This window comes from Etheostoma spectabile, chromosome 22 (assembly GCF_008692095.1).
Source record: "Etheostoma spectabile isolate EspeVRDwgs_2016 chromosome 22, UIUC_Espe_1.0, whole genome shotgun sequence".
Lineage (NCBI taxonomy): Eukaryota > Metazoa > Chordata > Actinopteri > Perciformes > Percidae > Etheostoma > Etheostoma spectabile.
In genome coordinates, this window is record NC_045754.1 from 19,890,657 (window position 1) to 19,909,324 (window position 18,668).

General features: G+C 39.9%; 2 protein-coding genes and 1 long non-coding RNA gene across 4 annotated transcripts in view; 2 read left to right on the plus strand and 1 right to left on the minus strand.

The window, feature by feature from the left end:
• LOC116672319 (uncharacterized) overlaps window positions 1-17,615 on the minus strand; it is a 25,784-nt gene extending 8,169 nt beyond the window's left edge. The window contains exons 1-4 of the long non-coding RNA XR_004327524.1: window positions 17,605-17,615; window positions 9,164-9,167; window positions 6,960-7,410; window positions 4,414-4,418 (exon numbers count right to left, since the gene is read on the minus strand). This is a non-coding gene — a long non-coding RNA (uncharacterized LOC116672319). The remainder of the gene's footprint in view (window positions 1-4,413; window positions 4,419-6,959; window positions 7,411-9,163; window positions 9,168-17,604) is intronic.
• Window positions 2,317-10,255, plus strand: LOC116672318 (agouti-related protein). 2 transcript variants are annotated; one of them, XM_032504080.1, is made up of 3 exons: window positions 2,317-2,561; window positions 7,690-7,769; window positions 8,203-10,255. In XM_032504080.1, exons 1-3 carry the CDS (start codon window positions 2,378-2,380, stop codon window positions 8,392-8,394), a joined length of 456 nt encoding a protein of 151 aa, XP_032359971.1. In that variant the 5' UTR covers window positions 2,317-2,377; the 3' UTR covers window positions 8,395-10,255. The 2 variants fall into 2 exon arrangements, with proteins under 2 accessions (XP_032359971.1, XP_032359972.1); XM_032504081.1 differs by having other exon boundaries at window positions 2,335-2,561; window positions 7,693-7,769.
• LOC116672309 (NEDD4-like E3 ubiquitin-protein ligase WWP1) overlaps window positions 16,422-18,668 on the plus strand; it is a 37,087-nt gene continuing 34,840 nt past the window's right edge. Inside the window, 1 exon segment of the mRNA XM_032504061.1 lies at window positions 16,422-16,693. The gene's annotated coding sequence lies outside the window, so the exon portion shown is untranslated.

Genomic DNA, 18,668 nt, shown 5'->3' on the forward strand with positions numbered 1-18,668 from the left:
ACGCTAACTTGATGCCATCTGTGAAAAAGCTGTTAAAGAGAGGATGGCTTCTACAAATGGATGATGATCCTAAACACACCTAAAAAGCCACGGTGGATTACATCAAGAAGCGTAAACTGAAGGTTTTGTCATGGCCTTCACAATCTCCTGACCCTAAACAAGTAAACATCTATGGATAGACTGAAAAAGCAGTGCGTGACAGACAGCCTGACATCTCAAGAAACTGGAAGACTTGGAAGGAGAAAGAATGGGCGAGATACCTCCAACAAGAATTAAAGACTCTTGGCCGCTACAAGAATCGATTCCAAGCTGTGATACTTGCCAAAGGGGGGGGGGGTACAAGGTATTAACTCTGCCAAACTTTTGCAGACGCCATTTTTGTTGTTTCTGTTATTTTGAAAGTGTAAATGATGGAAATACAATCTAACTTTTTGTGACATATAATTCAAATGTCTAATCTGTCATTTGATGCTTTATGGAGATCTTTCCATCTTTTCTTGGCTTCTTTATGCACATTGATACAATTTCTTACCAGGGGGGCCCAAACTTTTGAACCCTACTATATACCAGTTCAACCACACACAGAGACATGCAACGTTGTACCTGAAATAAACCGGAAATGGATTTTCATTTTGGACTTTCATTTGTGCGTTGAAATTACACCCCTGTGTTGATGAGTGGCTCTGAAAAGAATGAAGTCACTGCGTTCAGGTTATTAAATTAAAAAGAAATTGTAATGAGAACACAGTCCCAAAGAGTTGTTACACCATTGTGTTTTTTTAAGTATGAAAATGACAACATAGATCACCCCACAATGGATAAACTGTGATGTAAAACGGAGGAACCCCAGGCGGTCCAAATGGAGCTAAAGAGGAAACTGAGAGAGGACAAGAACAACAACAGGAAGACTGAAGCCAAAGGGGGACAGAACACTGCAAGGACGTGTGATGATGAACAATTATCTGCTAAATGAAGAAATCTAACAATCATTTAACAAATATGTTAAAGTAGAAAAAGGGAATAATGGTAGCAAAAGAAGTGCTCCAAACTTCGGCTGAGCCTGCTTGATAGTTTCACCCCCTTGGTGCCGCGGTGTCATGCTGGCCTGGGTAACTCGCTGGGTGATCAGTTACAGCTGGCTCGCTTTCTCTCGGGGGAGTGAGTGAGAAAGGCATGAAAAATGGCAGTTTACATGTTTTCATAAGATATGGGCTAAGAATTCCTCCCAGTTAGAAGGCTGCGGTGCAAAGCAAAGCCATGAGGGTGACCTGTACTTTACCCAAGGGTCGGGACCAATGCAGAACATACGGGCATCATGAATACAGTAAGAAAAATGTGATAAAACAATGTTAAATAAAGTAGGCTACATGGTATTAAAATAACTTCAAAGAGTATACATTTTCTTTTTATTAAATGCCCGTTTTAATAATAATTCTCGCCTATTATTGAAATTGCCTAAAGTACGTACCTTGTTTGAATTATATAGGGCTGTGGATTTAGCATGAATACAAATAGCTACAGTATATTTTATTACACTACTATAATACTGTTATTATTATTATTATTACTTTTCACCATTGCAACACCTTAATTATGTTAATTATGTAAATACTGTATCATAATATTCCTTTAGCTATGTAAATATCCACACTCCTTTATATTTCTTTATTTCTTTATTTCTATTTCTACTATTTGTGCAACTGTAACCCAGAGTTTCCCTTCGGGGATCAATAAAGTATTTCTGATTCTGATTTCTTATAATATTGTAGTGGAATAAAAATGATATAGTCTAATATATGGCATGTACGTATAAAGGTGGGACCCCGGGAGCAGAGTGTGGCACATTTTTTCACATCACTTTTTATTTGCTCGCATTAACAAAATATTTGTAAATGACACAAAATAATGTACTGAAGCAATTCCAAATATGCTAGTGCAGTTTCTTTTAGGAATTTGAATTCCGGGAAAAAGTGGCTGGTAATAAATAGAAGTGGCTGGTAAAATTAATGTAATAGATAGTACACATGCTTTTTTTTTAGTGCTTAGAATGGCTGGACACACTAACACAGTAAATTAAGGAAAAGGTTATACAGAATACAGATTTACCACATTATCATCCCAATCAATGACTCTTATATATATATATATATATATATATATATATATATACTGTCTCTCCAAAACCAAAATAAAGTGTTAAGTGTAACATCTACAATAAAACCATGTCCCTGGTGTATATTGCTGAGAGGCGTGAAGACGGAGGGGAAGGAGGGGGGGGGGGTCTTGCTAATAAGTTTAAGTCCGAGAGGAGTGAGATCCAGACGGAGAACAAGAAGTCGGACGAGTTGGAGCTCCAGGCAGCTTGCGTCCCCCTTCCATGAGCTCCATCCCGGCGTCGGAGGAGAGGCGGCTGCGCACAGCCAGGATGAAGATGGCACTGATGTGGCTGTGCATCGTTGTGCATCTGGCTTTGGTCAGTGCAGGACTCTTCACCAGCAGCAGTCTCCAAGCTTCCCTCAGCAATGAGTCAGTGAGCAGGTCCGGAGCCCCTCAGAGCCCAGGTGAGCGCACGGCAGCTCCGGTGTGACGGCTTCTTTGTCCGATATTACACATAATAACAGCTGAGATGTATACAATATATTATAAAGACTCACCTATAAAAGATAGGCGATTTAGGAATAGCATAAAAGTACAAGATGTCCAATAACTCTAGTTTACAATAATTTATATCCTACCTATATGGGATGTATAATCTAGAAAATAAAATTGGAATAAAAGTACTGCACAACAAAAAATATGAAATACTATAATGTCTCTGTAAAGACGTTGTACCGATGTACAGTATGAGATCAGATAACATGCAGTACTGTAAGTTTGGGATAGTTGCAGTGCAGCAATGCAAAGGGGGTGGGGGGGGGGGGGCAAATACAAAATCTAAAATAACAATAACAAAATGTATCTGCCAAAATCAGGATAACAGTAGGCTACGGATCATAAAATGAGGTTACACAGCAAGTTTCAGTCTGTAATGTATAGTATATCATATCTATATTAGTAATATATATATATATATATATATATATATACATACAGTGTATGTACTATATATGTGCATTGTGTCAGATCTGAAGTAGAAGTAGTGTAAGATTAGGCTACATGGTTAGTTATGTTAAATAGTTATGGTTAGTTCAGAATGTCCCTGATGTTGCACATTATGTCCTATTATGTAACGTGAGAGTTGTATAAGGAGTTGAGTTATAATGTGTGTGTGTGTGTGTGTGGCGTGGCACAATGATTCAAAGTCCTTGTTCTAAGCTCTATTTCAGTTTAAATGAGAGCAATTAGAACTCTTAATTTATTGTATGTGTGTATGTACACATCCTTGGCCAACAAAGTCGATTCCATACAAAAGGTTTTTTAATAATACAACTGACATGTACTTATAGAAAATATTTTTACAGTGACAGTATCCGAGTGATTCATGTTTTAAATAATTTCCAAATTTCAAATTTATAATGGCATAGCGAAGTGGATTCATGAGGACTATGGTTACCTGGTCCTCAGGTCTCTGCAGGGGGGATATCCCGGCGATCTAGGACTATTTCTGTTCCAATCTGAGGCCTATGGTACCTGGTCCTAGAGATCTCTGCAGGGGGAAATCCAGACAGCTAGCTGACTATCTGTCAATTGGGCACTATGGTTACGGTCCCAGGTTCTGGACAGTGTGTAAATCCAGACAGATCTCTAGACTTTGTCCAATCTGACGGATGGTTACCTGGTCCTATGGTCTTGCGAGGTAAATCCAGACAGCTATCTAGACTATCATGTCACATCTGAGGATATGGTTCCTGGTCATCAGTCTCTCAGGTAAAACTCCAGACAGTCAGCTAGACTAAATCTGTCAATCTGAGGACTAGGTACCTGGTCTCGAGGTCTCGTAGAAAAGGGTGAACTCACAGACTAGTGTTGTCCAACACAGAAGTCTGCAGAGTAAATCCAGACAGCTAGACTATCTGTCCAATCTGAGGACTATGGTTACCTGGTCCTCAGATCTCTGCAGGGTAAATCCAGACAGCTAGCTAGACTATCTGTCCAATCTGAGGACTATGGTTACCTGGTCCTCATCTTGCAGGTAAATCCGAAGCAGCTAAGACTATTGTCCAATCTGAGGACTATGGTTGTCCGTCCTCGGTCTCTGCAGGGTAAATCCAGACAGCTAGCTAGACTATCTGTCCAATCGAGGACTATGGTTACCTGTCCTCAGATCTCTGCAGGTAAATCCAGACAGCTCTAGACTATCTGTCCAATCTGAGGACTATGTGTTACCTGGTCCTCAGGTCTCTGCAGTGGGAAATGCCAGGACAGCTAGCTAGACTATCTGTCCAATCTGAGTTTTCTGTTGACGACTAAAACCACTTCTGGACGTACACATGTTCCACCAAAACAACTTCCTTCCCGAGGCTATTTTGCACAGGCACCATGGCTCTGTCCGGCGTTGTGTGGACTCGCCAGACGCTCCCCCACAGAGCCGTGGAGGGGCGTCCGGCAATGCCAGGCTAGTCACCACATGATCTGCTCCCTGTAGCACAGCATATGTCCACATTGAGACACTGAAAAATCATAAGCAAAACGTAGAATACTACTTAAATGCAACCTTTCCTGCTAGCTGAACACATATTTAGTCCAGTTTTAATGACTTACTTACATAATGACTTACCTCCAACCCATTAATCCAACATCATCAGTGTGCAGTAGTTAGGATTTAATAATAAAGCCTGACAAGATGCAGATGCAGCGAGGCCTCCAGACACTTTTCTTCAACTGGCCGCCATGGTGCTCAATCATTATTACCATGGTTACTACTTAACCTCCTAAAAATATCCCATAAGATAGCACAGCATGTGAAATAGTCATTTTTTACAGTGATAAAGACTATACTGTAAGTTAAAATTTCGGTTGACTTTGTATTCAAAATGCAATGCATTCATGCACTTTCTAAATTGTGTGTTATTATTAACCCTTGTGTTGTCTTTTCGTCAACCACGCAGCTTTTTTGTGTCATTCTAGGTTCAAATTAAAAGTTTTGTTCCAAATGTTCTTTTTTTGGACATTTTGAAGTTTTTTTTCGCAAGTTTTTCGTCACTTTTTCCGATGTCTGTCGATGTTAGTTGAATTTAATGTTTTTTTTAAAATATTTTTTACATTTTTGTTGTTGTTTTTGAAGCTTTTTCTGACTTATTTGTCACTTTGTCTGATCGCTCTGTCGATTTATTTTGAAGTTTTGCTTGTTTTTTCCCCCACATTTTTGTCATTTTTTTTTCAACCTTCTATCAATTTTTTTTTTCACATGCTATAAAATCAACTAAAATACCCAAATTACTTGAAAACATTCATCTGGTCATTTGTTTTACACTAAAGAACATTGTATGGAACCATGCACATTATTTTTGTGGACAATTTGTTGAAAGAAACCCACATTTTTAATATAGAGATTTTTTCAAAATTAGGCGAATTTGACCTGAGGACAACAGGAGGGTTAAGTAGCTGTTGCATTCTTGATTAAGTTCTCAAATATGTGACCAAGGCCATTGCATGTCAAAAAGTAGCCTATAGTTTTCATTTGATGATGAGATGCAGCTGGTGGCTAGTGGGTGGGGGGGGGGGGGGGGGGGGGGGGATTCTACTGAGGACCTCTGGTGGACAGAGAAGGAAGTGACAGAAATCTGGAAAGGTGTTGAAATTGTTTAGGTTAATAATTAATAATCACTTATACTGTTTATTGATCCCCAGTGGGGGAATTACAATGTACACTCTGCTTTGTTATTAATCACAACACGCACACACACACACACACACACACACACACACACACACACACACACACACACACACACACCCTATTCATTCATGCACAAATGGAGAGATGTCAGAGTGAGTGCGTTTTTAATTTAATTAATTTTGAGTGCTGGGGCGCCCTAAATGGTTGGCTGGTGCCTTGCTCAAGAGCACCTGGCAGTGCCCATCTACCAATCCACACTCCATACTTTGGTCCGTATGGGGACTAGAACCAGCAACCCACCGGTTCCAAACCCAACCCCCAAGTTTTCTAGTTGTTAATCTGTTGTGATTACAGATTAATTGACATAGCGCGATTTGTTTCCTAGCGATCAGGAGATAATTACAGTACGTTATGCTGAAGCTACAGACTGCTGGGCCTCTGTCTGGGCCTCAGTAGTCACCAGGTGCACGGATGGTGACCTAGCCCACGTTTGTGCCTCTCGTGTGTCAGGGGTGTTAAGTTGCTAAGTGCATTTACTCAATTACTGTACAAATTATGGGCCATGCACACCCCCCACAGGTAGAGGTACTAAGACAACAAAATGCATCAAACTAGAAGTGCAAAGAAGCATTAAAGTACATAACAATGCATACCAAATGTATGAACAGTTGTTGTATGGATGCACAAGAACATATATACAGTGTGAGCCGTATGAATGAAATTAATAGCAATATGCACTGATAACTGGATACATTGCCCTGCGCCAAAATCAACAGTAGGGCGATGGAGCTGTCAATCAAACACAGCTCTAATAAGTGAAAACACGTATGGGAGGACCAAAGGTTTTCAGGGCCTTTCAGATTTGGCTTACAAATTATGTGATACTTTTATTAAATATTACATATACTAATATATTAAACTTTCAGACGGCATAAAAAGTAGTTAGTTAGTTAGTCAGTTAGTGAGCTGCTCTTGACTAGCTACAACATTAAAATGCTGCTTATACTTATCAGTTAATATATTAATTATGTTATACTTTTATTAAATATTATAGGCTATACTAACATATTAAACTTTCAGACAGTATAAAAAGTAGTTAGTTAGTTAGTGAGCTGCTCTTGACCACCATTAAAATGCTGCTGATACTTATCAGGTAATATATTAATTTTGTGATGTATACAATCCCTCCAGAAAAACGTGATGATGCGATCGCATAATTCAATGCATAGCCTAATCAGCCAAAATCCGCATATTTATGCGGGGGCCGCATTTTTGCCGCATAAATTGCCAATTTCCACGCAAACTAATGCGGGGCTTGCATGATTTCATAATCCGTCGCCTCCTTTGTTGCAAAAGAAGTCACAAATATCTCAGCAGAAAGTTGAAAAATGTTGCGTTCACTTCACACAAGAGCGGGCCCTTTTTCCCCTGTTGCCATGGGAACATTATGAAGTGACGTAATTACACAACAAGACAAACACAGTTACTTTTTCATCAAACCCCAATTTTTGCAAGTTCCCACAATTTCATTGCATAAAATTGCATAAATATCCCGCATATTCCATCGCATCTTTTAAGAAAACGTGCCGCATAATCAAGGATTTTGGCCCGCGACAATCCCAAGAAAACTCCTGTAGCCTATATATTAGAATGTAACACTGAAAGGGTTCATCCTGCATACTGACTGCTTTTACTGTTGAAATTCAGGAGTTTTCAAAGATTGCCAGTTATTTATTTTTAAAAAACCTTGCTTTGTGACTCAAACTCCAGTAATGGTAATGAATGAGAGGCAGACACTGGGTGTAATGGTGACCAATCAATACATTTGTTTGTCACACGAAATTGTATAAAAAGTCTAATCCAGTAAAAAGTAATCCTGTCGGTCCCATTGTTTCCTGATAATATTTCAGCAGGGTCTTTCCGCCCAGGCAGACAGAGACCACTGTTTGCGAGAAGAGGACAGCATCAACGACAAAGGATTCACGTGCCGGTGAGATCAGTGTCGCTTATATTCCAGTCAAAAGGAAGCATGTTTTTCTTAGCAATGTCTTTTAGCTTCTACAATCTGGATTTTGGGATTCCTACACAATTCACTTTGGTCTTCAGGAGCTTAATTGAGAACGAATTCGACAAAAAAAGTCAAAGGATTCGGCTACAATTTGCACAAAGCCACACATCTGATACATCCCAACTTGGAGTAGTCTTCATTCTTTGAGACACAAAATGGCTTCACAATAACTAGTGCGCCTCTAAATAAATTTGTTGTCATTTCAGCTCTGAGCCAGTTAGCCGTTTTCAGCTTTAAATGAGCAAAACCAACCCTTTTTAGACATCAAGAGAAGAAGGTGATATATGCAATATTACTTGATTTCCATGGTCTCACATTCACCTGCCTCCCTCCTTCTGTTCTCTCCACCTTCCAGAAGACCAACGTGGCCCCTGCTCCTCTAAAAGTCATCCCCCCTCCTCCTAAAGTGGCACCCAAACCCGCGAAGCCAAAGTGCGCTCCGCTCACACAGAGCTGTTTGCCCCAGTCCGGCTGCTGCGACCCATGTGCCACGTGCCACTGCCGCTTCTTCAATGCGATCTGCATCTGCCGAAGGACAAAATCGTAACACGAGGAGAGAAACAGAAAGAGCACCGATGCACCAAAACGGAGACTCAAAATAGCAGTTTCATCAACCACCTTAACACACAGACTGATGTATCACATGGATGGGACAATGGGCACTAAAGTCAGCCTCTTGAGACAATAAATGCTTATTTGAAGGAGTTTAAAACACGTTGGTACTTCTTCTGAAAGGCAGCTGTTCGGAAAAACCATCCATCACATACAGTGCTTAAGCTAAAATGTATTAATTTGTCGTTCAAGTCTTTTGAACAATGCCTTCTGTATATTATCAGTGTTATTATTATGCTGGTTCCTTTTTTGGATGTCGCTGACATAGTTGTGGGGAGAAAGAAATATGAAAAAACAAATATAAATATAAATACAGCTGCATGTATACATATACATATATATATATACGTACATATATATGTATACATATGTACACAAACACACGTATATATATATATATATAAATATATACTGTATATTTGGTTTTTTTCATGATTATGTCCATCATTGAATGAGAGCTTTATCTTTATCAGGGTGCATGCTAGAAAACTCTGCAGGGTGCCCAAACTTGTGCAGACGCCATTTTTTTGTTTTCTGTTATTTTTAAAGTGTAAATGATGGAAATAAAATCTAACTTTTTTGTGACATATTATACGAAGGTCTAATCTGTCATTTGATGCCTTTTGGAGATTTTTCCATCTTTTCTTGACTTCTTTATGCACATTAATACAATTTTTTTCCATGGGGTGCCCAAACTTTTGAACCCCACTGTATGCATTAACGGTGTATGGTCGTGACTTAAAGTCGTAATTTACGGGCTAAAAGTTGTGGCTGGAATGCAGCATGAGACTGGTTAAGATTAAGGATATCATAGTAAGTCAATCAAAGGAAGAGTGGGGTTGCCTGGCAACCTCTTGGTGACAACAAGAAGGGAGGTCACTGTGCCTGGCCAGGAAAGTCCAACATATAGCCCACTGTAAAGGTTGAAAAAAATCACGCTGTATATCCAAACAAAGACCTTGAGACATGGCTACAGATTTGGTGACATTTAGCCTACATTTTCAGAATCAAAGAATCCACTATTCTTATAAACCATAAAGCCATAAAAACTATTGTATTTCTTTTACATAAAAGAGAATGGCTTAGCTTCTACCATGCCTGTATGTCCACTTCCATTATAATCAATCAGAGTCATTTTGGCAGAGAGCATTTGCGCACAATTTTGTTATAACCTCATATTTGACATGTAATCAGGATATATTCTCTTATTGCAACCTATCATAGTTCAATGTAACACGTAGAATTAGCATTTATAGTAGCATTGATGTGATAGATGGATTAGATAGATATGCCTGATCAGTGATAAGCTTTTAATGTTACAATTTAAAAAGATTGGGATTCTAGCATTGTCTTTACTTGTATGTACGTTTGTGAATGTGATTTTGACTTTTCCTGCCAAATACTACAAATAAAGACATGTTCCACACACACACACACACACGTACGCGCACTGGTGTTACTATGGCAACATCTATCTGGGCTAATTGCGACCATTCAACGCAGGATGTTGCATGCTGTTATCCATTAGGTGTAGTAGTTTATGTGTAAGTTAACAGGATAAAATAGACATGACTGTTTTTATAATCTGAGACCAGCAACAGTGTGTGTGTGTGTGTGTGTTTTTCTGTATGCAATGACCTGATGACCCCCTCTCAAATAAACAAACCCTTAATCCAAGTCAATTGTTTCTCTATAACTGCTCAAATGATCTTTACAAAAAGCGTTAAATACCACCTGTTGTGTGTTAAGAAACAACCATCTCTCTACCAGGGTGACAGCCGTTCTCCTCTGTCTGTAATTAACTTTGAGTCAAAAAGACTGCTGGATGACAAATTCCATTGTTACACAAATTAATGCTGGGTTCCAGACAACTCGGAATTTCCGAGTTCCTACTAGAAAAAGTAGGAAAAATTGAACGCCACTCAAAATTGGCAGCACCCATGGAAGGGCATATTGTAAATGTTAAACCATCAACTTAAAGGCAACATTAAGTACACTATGTTTGCTAGTTGTATGGAAGTAAAATAATATTCATGAAATATTAAGACACGTTTCCAAGTCTAAAATGGCCGTAAAATAGAAATCATAATGGTGTCTGTTACCATGTCCTCATTTTCCCTCCTCTGTTTCATTTCTATTTATGGTTCATGCTGCATATGCAAGGAGGCTGCACTGCTGAGAGTTCAATTGTGTGTAACGTTTGCCAGAGAAACATCCGTTTGTCACAGTTAGCCGTGCTTTTCATTTATTTTTGGCGTTAAATACCATAGTTCCCTCCAAGCTTGTCACAAAGCTCAATGTCCTGGGATTAAACACCACATTTCCTTCCTCAACCGCTTAAGGAGCACCACAGGGCCGTGTTTTGAGTAGGCTAATAGCCTTCCTAATTCCCCCAGTTTCCTCCCCTTCCTTAAGCAAATCTCATGCAATCTCAACATGGGCTCAAACCTGAAATGTGGCAAGGACCAAGGCCAACAAAAACAAGTCAGAGTTTAAATGTTAGTTGAAGCTTGTGGATTTTCTCCTGATGTCACATTGGGATATTTGGCATTGGTGGCAATGAGGTTGAAAACTAGCATATTGTGAAGTTTGCACCTAGAGTTTCAGACCTTGCCTTCTAGTTCCTGCTTGAGTTACCTACTAGCCAAAACCCCCAGCCACGTCACTGCTACTCTTCAATAGAAAAAGGTAATATCTGCTTGACCACCAAATCCCGCTCAGGATTTTTTTATTATATGTTGTTTTTAATTGCCTTGATTTTTTGTTATTTCTGTTCAAGTCTTGCATTGCCAGACCTATCTCCACAGAGCTGCAGAGGAAGGTCTGGCAACAGGTGCATGCACTCCTGGATAGGAGAAAAAACTGTCTGGGGTTGTTTGCATTTCTTTAAACCAATCACCAACGCCAGATTCAATGTTAAATGAAGTTAACTGTTCACACAATACAGTAATGTGAGCTATTTAAATTAGCTGGATACAGCACATGGTAAAACGCAATTTGCTCCTACCAGTGTATTGCTGTGTGTATTTAGTCCATAGCAAATCTGGCCACCCGGTCCTAAAAATGTCCCAGTTAGAAAGTAAATGCAGAGGCTGGCCGGGTTAGCTCAGGTGACAGGCGCACATATGTGGAGGCGTGTGCCTCGACCCAGGTTTGACTCCGACCTGCAGCAATTTGCTGCATGTCTCTCCCCTTTCATGTCTTCAGCTGTCCTGTGGAAATAAAGGCCTAAAAATGCCCCCCCCCCCAAAAAATGCACAAAGCAGGCCTGCCTTGTTGAATGATCCAAATTTTCTTTAAAACTTGCCATTTTCAGCGAGTGATGTTGCTCAGAGGTTGTGGTTAATGTTGCTTTATTAAAACCGGAGTTTTAAGTTAACACAAAGAAAGCAGAAAGTGAGGCACTATCCTGCACCGTAACTATCCTGCACCCAAAACTTCGTCGATCCAGACTATTTATTTTACTGCTGCACAACCGATTGCCCCTCTGGGGATGAATACAGTTCTGCTTTCATCCAAAGCGAATCACAATTGCTATGTATGTCAGAGGTCAGAGGTTGCACGCCTCTGGTGCAACCAGGTGTTAAGTGTCTTACTCGGGGACCCATTTGTTGATGTATTGCAGTGGGAATTGAACCCAAGTCTCCAACACCAAAGGCATGTGTAATAACCACTGCATCATCACCACCTTTACTTGACTATTACAATCTAGCTCATGCCGCCCAAGTCATCACATCTGTGTATTTATCTGGACAAACTAAAGACAGTTTGTTATGTCAATACAACGTTGTCAGGGTGTTTCAGTTTCATCCCCAGCTGAACCCCCGGCCCTGTTCCCTTGCTTGCTGATGAACTGGTGGACTAACTTCCTGTACGTCACACATTTTGTCACTAGGGAGCTCACTGAAGGGAAGAAATCATGGGAAGGCAACGTGGTTCCAACTGCAGTCAGACATGTTCATGTATCATATGCTCACTGCAGGTGTCCCCTTTAGGATCAGGGATTTAAACGTGCACCCATCACAATGTCGTGCCATTCATTCAAACGGAAAATACATGAAGAAACATGTGCATTTGATTTGTGCAGACAGTTTTAGTAAGAATGCAGGCATAATGACTGCCAAAGGCAAGAGAAGCATGAAACAATATATGTACTACACAACTATGTCTGTAGATTATCTTGAGTAATCTGGTCTTTATTTCTGTAAAAAGACCGATACCACTGGGCAACTCACACCAAAAACATCTTGATTGATAAACAGCACTATAGGTGAAATGAAAAATATATATTTTTGGTTTTGGGGTGAACTGTCCCTTTAAAGGTTAAGGCATCAGAGGACACACTCAAAGCTTGGCCTGATGGTAGTGCTAGAGTAAAGGTGATGATAGATCAAGATGAGCAAATCATGCTAATGGTGTTTGGGATGTGCTGGTCAGAGAAGAACAGGAGAAAAATAGGCGATAAGGTGATAACCCCTGTGTAGAAGTAATTAGGCAAAGATCAACATCATATCTACAAGGTATGAAAAACTAGACAGACTTGTTAAAGTGTGATTTTCCTCGATAAATAGCATAGAGAGACACATGGGGAAACGCTAATCTCTTTTTAATGGATAGTGAAGTCAAACACAGCTCACGGGAGAGTGCTGGGAAACGTCTGGAGAACATCTAGTCTCATTTTATTTCAAAGCTTGGCAAGGAACGTGTATTCCGAGAGGTTCCTTACAACACACTCAAATACTTCACCACTGATTTGAAACAGATGCATACGCTGACTTACCTTTGAGGTATATTTTGTACATGTAGACTTTTTAGCCTACTGAGGTAGTAAAAGTGTTTTTTGAAAGAGTCTCTGTTGTGAAGAGTAGGTTTCTAGTTACTATAATTTAAAATGAGCCTGTAAATCAACCCAAATTATATATATAAATATAACATGCCCATATTCAATACTAAGTAAACAGTGACTTATGAAATAGTCTGTTTGTTGTCTTGACAGTACATTAACAGCACATTTAACTCACCTGACACCCATTCTTGCTAATGCACACTTGTGTATTTGGATTCATAGACAATGAGACTATTTAGTTTGTGTGTGTGTGTGTGTGTGTGTGTGTGTGTGTGATGTTTTCAAATGACACACACAAACCATCATATGAATAGATATTTCTAAGAACCAGTCGAACACTGATGTGCTCAATGGAAAACACTATGATGAATGGAAAAAAACCCTTCTTCTCAATTCATCTTAATGATTTAGGCTTTTTTTTTGTTCAGTGTTACACTAACTACAGACAGTACATCCATAAGTGTGTTGTAAAAATATTTGAGAATATTGTTTTTATGATCTATATTTAATTTTTTTGGACACAGCATACATCCTAACCAACACAAAGTTGCACATACAGTGGTCTGCATACAAAACAACAGAAGAATTGACTGTACACAGTTACAATAAAACAAAAAAACTATGCTGCCTCCTCTCTTCTGTGTCGGTCCGTCCACAGCACCTCAACATCACAAGCAGCTTTTTCCCGGGCCAAGCAGCGGGGGAAATATCGCCAAGCATGGCAAATCCAGCCATGAAAAGCATCAACTGCTACGTCTCCACATGCGTCTTCCACAGCTTGGAGAAGGGGTACACACTTTGTGGCTTTCGGTCATACACTTTCCACCTCCTGGCAGAAAACAATGGAAGGGAGAATATGGAGGGAGTGGATGGGCAATGAACCAGAGCAGCCGGTGGAAACCGAAGTTGTCCCAAATAGCAGTCTATCTGATCTAGACGAATGAGTGTTTTGTGTAGGGTGTCCAGGAATGGGATCAGATGGACAGTGTAGTAAGGGCCGAGGGTAGCATGGTGATGGATGATGCTGTGATGGGTATTCGCTGCACACACTATGATGTTCCCTCCGATCTGGCCAGGGACTTCAACAATGGCACGCTGGCCCATGATAGTCCTTCCCCTTGTTCGTATTTTTTGTGAGTTTGAATCCAACCTCATCAATGAAGATGAACTGGTGCTCCACTGCAGCCACCTCTAGCTCAATCACCTGTGGGATTTTATAGGACTCACTTGCACATAATCATACTGTAATTATTTGACTCTTTCTGAAATGCGTTCAAATGGCACCCTGTGGACCTGCTTCATCCTCAGATTTCTGCACAAGACACGGTCCAGTGTTGATAAGCTTACCCTATCAACATTTTTGAAATAGCCCATTGTTTTCCATTTTTTTTCTTTGCATTTGCCGTAATGTTATGGCATTATTTTCAAGAACCCTGTTCATGATTTCAGGTTCCTGTTCAGGAGACAGAAGACATCCCCGACCACCTTATGTTTCAATGCTACCAAACAAATAGTAAAATACTGTAAATACTGTGAATGAATACAAATTAGGAATCCACTTCCCAAATACTTGAAACATTATTTTTACAGTCCTACAGAACAGTCCACAGGCAAAACTGTACAACTGTAGTCTTTGAGTACTGCACTTAATTCCGCAGTACTACTAGTGCTACTGCAATTTTCTAGTGAGAGTAGATATCTTACCTGTTCTCATTTTGGAAAGTCCGGATGATGGATGCTACAGGGTACCTGCTCAAATTTGTCTGTACTCTTTTGATATCATCAGAGATTACGGTCCTTGGCCTTCCTCGTCCTCGTCCTTGTCCTCGTTCTCCTCTTACTCTCACTCCTCTGGCTCTGGCTCTGTTTCCTATGCTGGCATCCATTGCTCAAAAAACAGACAAGCTCACTTGTTGCCCTGTTATGCTAAAGCTCTGATTGCTAATTTTAAAACTGTGTGTTTGCCCTTGTGATAAGTTAGTGAACAGATTTGAACGGCAGCGTGTTCCTTGTAAAAAACAAGAGATTTTCTTCATGGAAATTGTGCCAAATGTAGAGAATTGACTGTAGTGTTTTTAAAAAGTGTGTCTTAGAACTGCAATTTGAGTGTAAAGCAGGAATTGTGCTTGTAGTTTAGCTGAATTGGTTCAGGGGGTTGTTGCATGAGTTACATGTTGTGGTCATTGTGTCTCAAGTACCAGTATTTGTGTGTAAACAATTGAGAAAAACTGTAATATGGCCACTTAATGAGTGTATTTCTATATAAATGGTTGAAGAAATCTCTGGATATATTTACACTCAAAGGAATGTGATTAAGGGAAAAGCATAAGAGCTGGAAGATCGAATCATAAACAGATTGTCAGAACAAGTCCAAACTTTATCTGAGCTGTCCCAGAGCATAGCCTACTGTTTTTAAAATTAAATAGACAAGCTTTAGCTGCAAAAAGATGTCAGTGATTTTGAATGAGGACACAGAAGAACCTGGCCTAGTATTGTAGTCCAGTATTACATTACATTGTATTACATGTCATTTACTGACTCTTTCATCCAAAGTGACTATATATTTTACAGACTAATGTATTATAAGCCGCACTGTAAACTCTGGATTTCAAACCTCTAACCCGATAAATCCTTTTTTATTGCTTAGGGAATTAAAGCTTACATGTGCCAAGCTTTTGCTGGGTGTGAAATTGAACGACCCAAAACACACAACGACCCCAGGTTATATCACAGATAATGTGTCTGGTGTGTGCTATCTTAGAATCATGAACATATGTCTTTTCATTATATTTGCATCAGCCTCTAAAGCAGACAAAACGCCAAACATAGCAGCTGGGGCCTCTGAGTGCATACTGTGTGTGTGGAGGATTGCCCATTTACACAATAAAAAAAAGAAGAAAAATAAGAGAAATTGAGAAATATCAATATTGGAAAATAAAGTCAGAATTCACATAGGCTAACATAGTAGAAAGGATGGGCACATCATTTCTAGTGTCTTCTTTATGAACTGTAAAAAAAAAAAACTACACACATGCACATTTAAATTACGCTTGTAGATGATAATCACGGGATAAGTGCGTATTGTGTAGTCTGACTGCCCATATAGCTTATGGTATGGGTAGTGAGGTTGTGCAATACCAACATTATAGGTATATATTTAAAGTATTGACTTAGATGGTTAACTCCTGCGTCCCGTGTTATTACACAGCAATATTTGGGGTGGCGCGCCTGTCGCCCAAGTGTTTTGCTGCTCGGAGGTTTCTGCACAGAGATGGCAAGAGGACCGTAGCAGACTGTGGGGCCTACACGGTTGGTCATTTTACCGACAACCGTAACGTTAGAACAACAGAGACGCAGCGACTAAGAAAGGAGTGGAACAACGGACAAGGTAAACACAGCTGCTCATGTAACTCAAACCATTAGCAACTACATTCCCGTAATGTCCAAAAATGTATTCTTTACCAGTCTGTCTTCAACATTTAACCACACTGTTTGACTAACGTTAGCTCTATGATGGCGGACAACTAGCAAAGCTGCTAAGTAACGTTAAATTCGTTAGCGAGCCGGCTGTCCGGTTAACGTTAGCTGGCAGCAATTGGATAATAGCTTGGCTAAGTTTGTCAGGTTAGCTTGCTAAACTAGCCGTGTCTGCTTTGCTGCAAGTTGTACAGCTAAATATTAAACAAACACATTGATTATTTCAATTATGTGAGGACATCACCATATAACTAGCTAGTTATAAATGTATCGTGACGGTAGTTAGGATAGCCCGCTAGCGGTAAACTAGTAACGTTAACTCAAACAAATGACATTAAAACGTTTTTCTTCTGTGGCTAGCTGGCTAGCTTGTTAGCTTGCTAGCTAACTGACTTTAGCTTTCGTTGCAGTCTAGTGCTAGTGGCTACGACATAGTTAGCTGGCTAGCTACATGTCGTTAGCCTCAGAACTTACTGGACCTATGTGATATGCTTGGTGTGAATATACGATTACCAAACATTGGCTCGGATTTAGGAGATTGTTATCCAAAGGCCAGTAACGTTAGATGCCAATTAAGTTACTCTTATTTTTTGAGCTAGCGTCAACGTTAGCATGTCAGTAGATTATCAAAAGTTAGCCAATGTTCATTAGCTAACCATATCACAGTGTGTGTGTATGTGTGTTTTGATGGTGATGAGTGTTTGCGTATGTATCAATAAGATGTTCAATAAGCGTAACGGCTTAAATTATTTGAATATAGTTTGAAAGTGAGAGCAATCTGGTTCTTTATTATCCAATAATCCAAGGTCTTGTTTACAGAACTTGATCTGAAACGAAAAAGAAACAATGGTTAAGTTAGCTACCTCTAACTTTTAAATGTGTTGTCCACAAGGTGTTTCTCAAGGTGTCATGCACAACACCTGGTTTAAGACACAGGTAAACAACTTATTGCTGTTCTGATGGGAATCCCTATCAATAAAAGTTAGCCAGGCCAAGTTGTCTAAGTCCCTTTTTATGCATAGGCTCAGTCTCAGAGAAATGGTGAAACATCAGTGGCGGATGAAGATAATCTGTATAGTCATGGAAATTGGACAATATTTCAGGACCGTTAGTTAGCAACTTGCTGTCTCTCAGTTCTGACCAATGAGCTTGTCACCAGCTTGTCACATAGACTACTGTATATATTAATGCCACATTGGTAGAGATTTACTCACAAGAAGCTGTCACTTGAGTAGCAACCTTGGCTGTCTGGCTCTGAAATCTGCTTGTTAGCATTGTTTTTCAGTGTTTCACACACACACACACACACACACATACACACACACGTTGACACCACGTTGAAAGCAAGCTGGGGAGCATGTAGGAGTTGTAGACTGTCGACACTGTCTGAAGCTTGTGTTTCATGCCAACGTAAAGAAAAGATTTAAGAACTTAAAGGTGCAATATGTAATACTGACAGCTAGCGTTTAAAATAGTTACTGCAGTACAAATTCAAAATACTGGAGCGAGTCGTCTCCCCCGCCCCCTTTTCCCAACACTCAAGTTTACGCAGGTTAGCAGGCTGAGGCCCCAACATCCTGTCTCACATAGCCAGACATTACTTCAGAGCACAGAGGAGTAGCTAGCGTTAGATGCTGGCTATGTTCACCGTCATAAATGCCCATGCTCACGCGGAGCTCTGAACCCAACTGACAGTCACATTTTTTGACTTAGAATTACAATAGGAACCGCGAAAAACACAACAACCTCGCTGTCCTCTCTACCCGACGGACAGACACACTTTCTAGGCTTAGAACGACGGTAAGAACCGCTAAAAATATCACTACCTTTCCGTCCTCTCCACCTGACTGAACACACTTTATTGGCTTAGAATTACTGCAACAATC

Coding starts and splice junctions, on each gene's coding strand:
- LOC116672318 (XM_032504080.1), top strand. CDS start 2,378: ATGAGCTCCATCCCGGCGTCGGAGGAGAGGCGGCTGCGCACAGCCAGG. Junction 2,562..7,689: donor CGGAGCCCCTCAGAGCCCAG/GTGAGCGCACGG, acceptor ATAATATTTCAG/CAGGGTCTTTCCGCCCAGGC. Junction 7,770..8,202: donor GACAAAGGATTCACGTGCCG/GTGAGATCAGTG, acceptor TCCACCTTCCAG/AAGACCAACGTGGCCCCTGC.